The sequence below is a fragment of the Quercus robur genome, chromosome 5 (genome assembly GCF_932294415.1).
Source record: "Quercus robur chromosome 5, dhQueRobu3.1, whole genome shotgun sequence".
In the NCBI taxonomy this organism is placed as follows: Eukaryota; Viridiplantae; Streptophyta; class Magnoliopsida; order Fagales; family Fagaceae; genus Quercus; species Quercus robur.
In genome coordinates, this window is record NC_065538.1 from 43536805 (window position 1) to 43544635 (window position 7831).

A 7831-nucleotide genomic window follows, 5' to 3' on the forward strand; every position below is an offset into this window, starting at 1 on the left:
TATTTGTGAGCTGAGTTGTTGTAATCTTGGCTGTTATCCTCTAGTTGTGTAATATTGATATTTGAATTTTGAATGGCAGAGGTAATCTTATCCTTAACATGCCCCCTCAAGCTCAAGGATAGAGAACAACCTTGAGCTTGGTTCGAAGAGAGACAAATTTAGAAGAGGATAGGGGCTTTGTAAAGATATCAGCAATCTGACCATTACTAGAGAGAAAACGAATATTAATTGACTTACGCGCCACCATATCACGTACAAAATGAAAATCAATTTCAACATGTTTTGTATGGGCGTGAAACATAGGATTGGAGGATAAATATGTAGCACCAATGTTGTCTCACCATAAAAGAGGTGGAGGTGAAACAGGAAAGCCTAGTTCAAAAAGCAGAGAAGTCAGCCAAGATATTTCTACTGCAATGTTAGCCAAGGCTTTATATTCTGCTTCAGTGCTTGAACAAGCTATAGTAGCTTGTTTCTTGCAGCTCCAAGAGATTAGATTAGTGCCAAGATAAATGCAATAACCACCAGTTGATCTTTTGTCATCGCGAGAACCTGCCCAGTCAACATCGCAGTATGTTTGAGGGAAAGAAAAATTGGAACGTTGGAAGTGAAGATCAAAATTGAGTGTATGTTTAAGGTATCTGAGAAGGCGTTTAGTAGCTTACCAATGAGTAACAGTTGGGCGGTGCATGAACTTAGAGAGTTTATTAACAACAAAGGCAATGTCAGGCCATGTAATAGCCAAGTATTGCAGCCCTCCAACTGTGCTACAAAAAGTGTGGGGTCTTCATAAGAAGTTCCATCAAAGGCAGATAAACTAGTGGAAGTAGCCATAGGTGTATTGACTAGTTTAGCCTCAAGCGTGTCAGTTTTCTTCAATAAATCTAGAATATATCGCCTCTGAGAAAGAAGAACACCATTTTCATGAGGAAGAACTTCAATGCCGAGAAAGAAATTCAAAGACCCTAAATCTTTAATGCCAAAATCCACACCAAGCAATGAAATCAACTCAGTAATGGCAGTTGAGTTAGAGCAGGTAATTACAATGTCATCCACATAAATCAAAATATACATAGTAAAAAGATGATTTTTGTAGATGAAAAGTGAAGTATTTGAACGACAATCCTTGAAACCAAGCAGTGGCGACGCCACGTTCAGGTCAGGGTGTTCCCAGGAACACCCTGACCTGAAAAAAAAAAAAAAAAAAATATATATATATATATATATATAATAATTAATTTTTTTTATTTGTTTACCCTTAAAAAAAGTTTAGGAACACCCTCAATCAAAATTAAGAACACCCTAAAAAAAAACCTCAAACCTCACGGTTCCTCACACAGAAATCTTCACTGAAAATGGCCGGTGGCTAGGCTTGTTCATCTTCACCAAAAGCTCAAACCTTAGATTGATGTTAGATCTACCATTGATAGATCAATTTGCTTGTTGTATGAGAGACTAAGAGGTGAGATTCTCAAAAAAAGAGAATAGAAATAGAGACAAAGAGGACGAGAGAAAGACAACTTCAGAAGAGGGAAAAAATTGCGAAATAGACTATTTCTGGGAAAAAATTAGGCGCGTGGCACGTGTTCAAAGTTATTTAGTAAGTTGGACTGTTTTTGAAAGTCAAGTTTGGCAAACTCGACTTTGGACTGGAAAATGAACACTATAGTGGCCTTTTTTTAGTGGCTATAGCAGCATTTATAGAAAACACTACTATAGGGAACCTATAGTGGCGTTTTTGACAAAAGCCACTAAAAAAAACGCCACTATAATTTCTGTTTTCCAGCCCAAAGTCGAGTTTGCCAAACTCGACTTTCAAAAAGAGTCTAACTTACTAAATAACTTTGAACACGTGCCACGCGCCTAATTTCTTCCCAGAAATAGTCTGTTTGGCAATTTTTTCCTCAAAAGAGATCAACGTGTTTGTGTTTCTTATTGTGTGGGGATGAGAGAGAGGTGAGATCTTTTATATTTTTTTAAACAAAAAAATTCCACAGCCACTGAGCCACACACCTGTTTTCATGTTACTTTGAAATGTATTTTAGTTTTGAAAAACGTGTTTTAGACTAGTTGAATACTTGCTACTTTCTCCAAAAAAAAGTTGAATACCTGCTTTTTTTTTTTTTAATAAAATAAATGTTACTTTTTGAAGGCCTTTGAATGTATATAAATATAATACATGTAATGTTATTAATAGTTTCAACCTCATTAAAAAAAGAAGAAGAAGTTATTAATAGTTTCAACTCTGTGCTTATATATTAGCAGTTTGGTTAATAGATTAATAGTTTGGCTAATTATATTAGTAAATTACAAATTTAACAGAATATCTTAAATAATTAGAGGATATTTATTAATTTTTGTAGTAAATTATGAGAAATATCTTCTAATCTTTAATAAGATATATTTTTAACATCTTTAAATATTGTTTTTGTTAAGATTGTTAAAATTTATGTAATTATTTTATTTATTTTCATATTAATTAATTATTAGATTAATTATGACATCGTCACGGTTTGACTGAGAAACAAATTTTTCTTTTTATTAGAATGTGTAATTTATGCTTGTTAAGGAACACCCTGAAAAAAATTCCTAGAATCGCCACTGAAACCAAGTGAGATCAGCTTGGAGGTAAGCCTGGAAAAGCATGCTCTAGGTGCCTGCTTTAAGCCATAGAGAGCCCTTTGAAGTTTACATATATGATTAGGATAGTCTGGATGGGCATATCCCGGTGGCTGGTGCATAAAAACGTCCTCGAATAGAAAACCATTTAGAAAGGCATTATGGACATCAATTTGTTGAATTTGCTTGCCCAAAGAAATAGCAATGGAGAGCATAATAAGTACCGTTGTAGGTTTCATGACTGGACTGACAGTTTCAGTGAAATCAACTTCAGATTATTGATGAAAACCCTTGGCAACAAGTCGAGCCTTGTGGTGCTCTATAGAACCATCAACTTCCTGTTTGATGTGAAACACCTACTTACAACCAATAACATTGGTGGCAACCATTGGAGGAACAAGGGCCCATGTTTTGTTTTTGAGTAGAGCATCAAACTCCTTGTTTATAACCTCTCGCCATTCTGGAAACTTACAAGCTATAGAGTAACAAGTAGGTTCAGAATCACTAAAATCATGTTCATCCAAGAGAGCCGCGGGGATAGGATAATGGATGGTGCCACCGGTGTGGTGTTTGGGTTTGGAAATATTGTTCTTGGAACTTGTAGTCATTAGGTGGGTTGGCTGAACAGTGGGTTGAGGTTGGATAGTTGGTTCACTTATAGAAGGAGTTGATGAGGTGTTAGCTAAAGAAGAAGAGATGGGGTTGACAAGTGGAGGATGAAGGGTATCTTGAATAGAAGCAGATTGTGTTGGGTTTTGTAGGACCGGGCTAGGTATGGTGAAGTGGGTTGGTAAGAAGAGTGAAGGAATCAAGCTTGTAGAGAGAGGTGAATGGGCTAACCTAGACTTGGTAACCATAGGCATGAAAGATTCAGTGGAATGAGAAGAAATTGAACTGGAGGGTGAAGAATTGAGAAAAGGAAAATGGGTCCCCTTAAAAATGACATCTTTAAAGATATATATTTGGCTTGTGGAAGAATGAAGACAATTGTATTCCTTATGCAACAAACTATAGCCCAGGAAAATACAAGGAAGAGAATGAGGTTGAAGTTTATGGGTAGTATAAGGACGAAGAGTAGACCAACATTCACAACCAAAAACACGTAAGATAGAGTAATCAAGAGAGGAACAAAAAAGTGTTTCATAAGGAGAGGAATTTTTAAGAAGTGGAGTGGGCAATCGATTTATAAGATAGCAAACCATTTGAAAGACATAATCCCAAAATTTTAAGAAAACATCAGCATGGAATATTAAAGCAAGGCTCCATTTTGTTAAGGTGTATGAGGATAGGATAACCGATGAGAGATGCCAATACTTTGGAGAATTTGGTTGAGGGAGTGATATTCACCACCCCAATCAGATTGAATTGTTTTTATTTTTAGATTAACATATTGTTCAACATATCTTTGAAATTTGAGGAACATGGAAGAAATATCACTTTTGCAAGACATTAGATAGAGCCATGTGTATCGACTAAAAGAATCCACAAAAGAAACATAATATTTATTTCTAGTGCTAGAACAAATAGGGGACGTGTAACACCCCGACCCAATTTTTATAATTAAACTATGTGTTTAAGTGGTTAAGTATTATTAATATTTTAAGCCACTTTCTTTTTATAATTAATATACGAGTATTTAATAAGCATATTATTTCATAATACCGTTGAATGAGAATTCTAAAGATTATAAATAATTGAAATGGCTATTTGTATTATAAATATATACTTAGTATGTGCAAAACTGTATTAAGTGGTTAAGTTATGAGATATATATATATATTTATATATATATATATGTATATATATAGTTGTTGGTGTTTTAACTATGTATGATGCATGAGATATTATAGTGGAAATTCCACCCACATGCAATCAATTGAAATCCAACACATGTAAAGCTAAAGAACCATGCATGTTGATAAAACCCAAAGACCAAGACTTGGACATGCAATGAGCAAGCTCCACCTAATCTCTTCTTTGACTTTCTCAAGCTCTAGGACATCTCATAAACTCTCTTGCTCTCATTTTTCCACGGGTACACATACAAATCAGAAATTTGAGCTCCTTTGCTCTCTTTTTCTCTCAAGGAAAGAGCTAGGAAGCTCTCTTAGGTCCACTTTGTCAAGCCCATGGGTCCACAAATTAAAAGAGAGATAAGGCTTCATCATCTTTTCTTCTTTCTACTCTTTTAAATGCAACTAGAATAGTTAAGAGCTCTCTCCCTCTTTCATTCCTACGGGTCCAACACCAAAAGAAGGAAAAGCTCTCAATTATTTTTCTCCCTTTCACACCTACAAGTCCAGCAGCAAGAAGGAAGCTTCTTTCAACTCTCTCAAGCTCTCTACCTCTCATACTTTCTGGTCCAACCACTAGGAGAGGGAAATCCTTTCATGTAAGTCTACATATATATATATATATATATATATATATATATATGCTGTTTTAAGAAGCTTTGAAGTTGTGTTGGTGATTTGTTGAAGGTAGGTTAGGGTTTTTACTAATTAAAAGTTAGGATGAGTATTTTGATGCTGCTGCTGGGATTTTTGGTTGTGTGTATTTTGCTCTAAATGGTTAAATGACTGTATGTAAGTGTTTTATAGCATGTCTAATGAGTGTATAAAAATCCCTATATGAAAATACCATTGTTTGATAATTGTTTGTGAATTTACGATAAAACGTTGCAAAGCTGTCACTGTGACAGATTCTGTGTTCATGCATGATAAATTATGTATTAAATTGTATATAGTGAATTAGGATGATAGGAGTAGTTTTTATGAATTCTAAGACACACATGGTTGTTAAGGAAGTGTTCTCAAAGAATTTGGATGAACATAAAAATAATGGTTTAATTTTTAAGTTGCAAGAAATTTTGTCAGGACAGATTTGAGTATGCTGTCTTGTGTGATTTTTAGTAAATCATAGCTTTATGCATTGACACCGAAATTTTAATGGTCTATACTGGACATGCAGGGGAGTTTTTATATAAAATTTGATGATAATTGGATGTGTGTGGACAGCCCATTTGTATTTTACAAATGAGGCATATGCTGCTGGAATAAAACAGTGAACAGTAAGGGACATGCCTAACTTTGAGGATTTAATTCTCAAGTTAGGGTGAATGTTTTGAGCTATAATTTAATATGCTCATCCTTTGGTATGTTAAAATCATATATAAATTTAATGAATTGGTTTCTCTGTGATTTAGTACATCATGTTGTCTGATGAATGTACTTTGTATTTGTGGGAACCTCGTTGAGGTGGGATTAGGATTTCTTTGATTATGAGAGATAGGTTTTGAGATGAATGTGTAAGTTTATGATAAGGAATTATGGATAGTAATAAGTTTTGATATTTGGTTTAGGTGTTACCAGTATCCAAGTCTAAGCTCCTTCGACTTTAGGCTCTCGATTCCTCTGCTTTCAGGTAAGGGATAAGTTATATGGGCATTTGGTAAGTCATGAGGTTATTTTAAAGTATACTATGCATTAAAATGTTTTTGATTAGAGATATGGCATGTAATCATTATTCTGACAAAGATATGTTCGTGAACTTTCGAAAAACTTATGTATATGATTTAAGCATATTGATACTATTATTGATTCCACGAACATGATGTTTAAAGAAAAGAATAGAAATGCTATTATTATGAAATGTTATGCAAAATAAGAAATTTCAGTATGATGTAAAGTATGAAATGTTTTCGGGTTATGTCCTCTGGTGATCTGAACTCTGCCAATAGGGGATAATTACTGGCTTTTCATGGAAAATGTTATATGATTGGCCATTAAGTGGGACTGGCTTTGCTGTACCCGCCCCTTGTTGGTTACGGCCAACTTGTGGGGGAAGCCAACCTACCCCCATGGTTGGAAGATATGTATTATGATGTGATCCCGGGAATACCTGACATTGTGGGGAATGCTGGATGCCTAGCACCGTAGTGCTAGAAGCCTCCCAAATAAGTACAAACTTATCAGATATGGGCTAACCAATAAGCTATTTATGAACAGCTATATTATGTTATTAATCACGAGAGAATGATTTTGTTAAATGCATTGTGAAAAGTTAAAAGCTCTCCTGAAAATAAGAAGTTTCTGATGAAAAGAAAGCTGTTCATTAAAGATAAAAGTTTTTGAAGTTCTATTGTGCTTTAAAGATAAAGAATCTGATAGGTTTTAATGTTCTATAAAGATAAAGTTTCTAATGAAAGTACAAGTTTACATTAAAAGTTATCAGACATCTGTTCTTTATGAATCGTTAAGTTTTATGACTATGAAAGTTATAATATTTTACGAGAAGAGGTTTATAAAGAAAGGTTTTCTTATTAATCAAGATGTTTCTAGTTTAATACAAAGTTACCGATTATCTGATTTAAGTTAAAATGATTATTTTGTAATGAGAATATATATGGTGACTTTGTAGGAAATGCTAGAAGTTTAATCCGAAAGGTTTTGGTAATATTAATCTGATAAGAAAAATGAGAACAATTATTTTCCTACGAAGAGTGTACAAGTTATTATCATAAATAGTATAAATACTATGCATGAAAAGATGTTCTCCTATCTGAATAATCATAAAATAAAATGATTTACATGCATCCTTATTAAATTCTCATATATCTTACCTTTACTGAGCTGTGTAGTTCACCCCTTCCACTCTTTCAGTTAGCAGGTTTTATTTTGGAGCAAAGGGAGCCTTAGTCGAGTTTGGAAGGAGCTGGTTTTAGTTTTATATGTATAGATCCTAAATTAGCAATTTGATGTTTAGATTTGTAGTATTGTGTATTTTAGGATCTAATGAAAGTGTATACCTTAAAGTATTTAGAGATGTATTATGTGAAATTCTGAATTTGAACAATTGGTGGATTATGTTATATTTTGAGTACAGTGTAGATGCTCTGAATATCAAGTGAAAAATTATATCATTTAAGTAATGAAACAAGTAAGAAAGAAAGAGGGAAGCCTTTGGTAAAAGTTTTGTAAAAGTTAAGTTGGTTCCTGTTAATATCAGGTTTAGGCTTGATATTAGCATGCCGGTCATGATCACAAATTCGGGTATCGGGTTTGGGGCGTGATAGGACGGCCCCCAAACATCAGTGTAAATCAATTCCAAAGGAGCTGTTACACAAGAAGTAGATAAAGGAAAAACTAATCTATGACTCTTAGAACTAAGACACGCTAGACAAGAGCTATCCATTTTATTTGCAAACATTGGA

The 7831-nt window shown here is 34.1% G+C and overlaps 1 protein-coding gene and 1 long non-coding RNA gene across 2 annotated transcripts; one reads left to right on the top strand and one right to left on the bottom strand.

Moving 5' to 3' along the window:
- Positions 1-337: 337 nt before the first annotated feature.
- LOC126728211 (uncharacterized mitochondrial protein AtMg00810-like) lies at positions 338-1074 on the bottom strand. Its single transcript, XM_050434074.1, has 2 exons — positions 666-1074; positions 338-552 (listed from the first exon to the last, which is right to left on the bottom strand). Exons 1-2 carry the CDS (start codon positions 1072-1074, stop codon positions 338-340), a joined length of 624 nt encoding a protein of 207 aa, XP_050290031.1.
- Positions 1075-4541: 3467 nt separating this feature from the next.
- LOC126726032 (uncharacterized) lies at positions 4542-7518 on the top strand. Its single transcript, XR_007655670.1, has 2 exons — positions 4542-5011; positions 5981-7518. It is a non-coding gene; the product is annotated as an uncharacterized LOC126726032 (long non-coding RNA).
- The last annotated feature ends 313 nt before the right edge of the window (positions 7519-7831 follow it).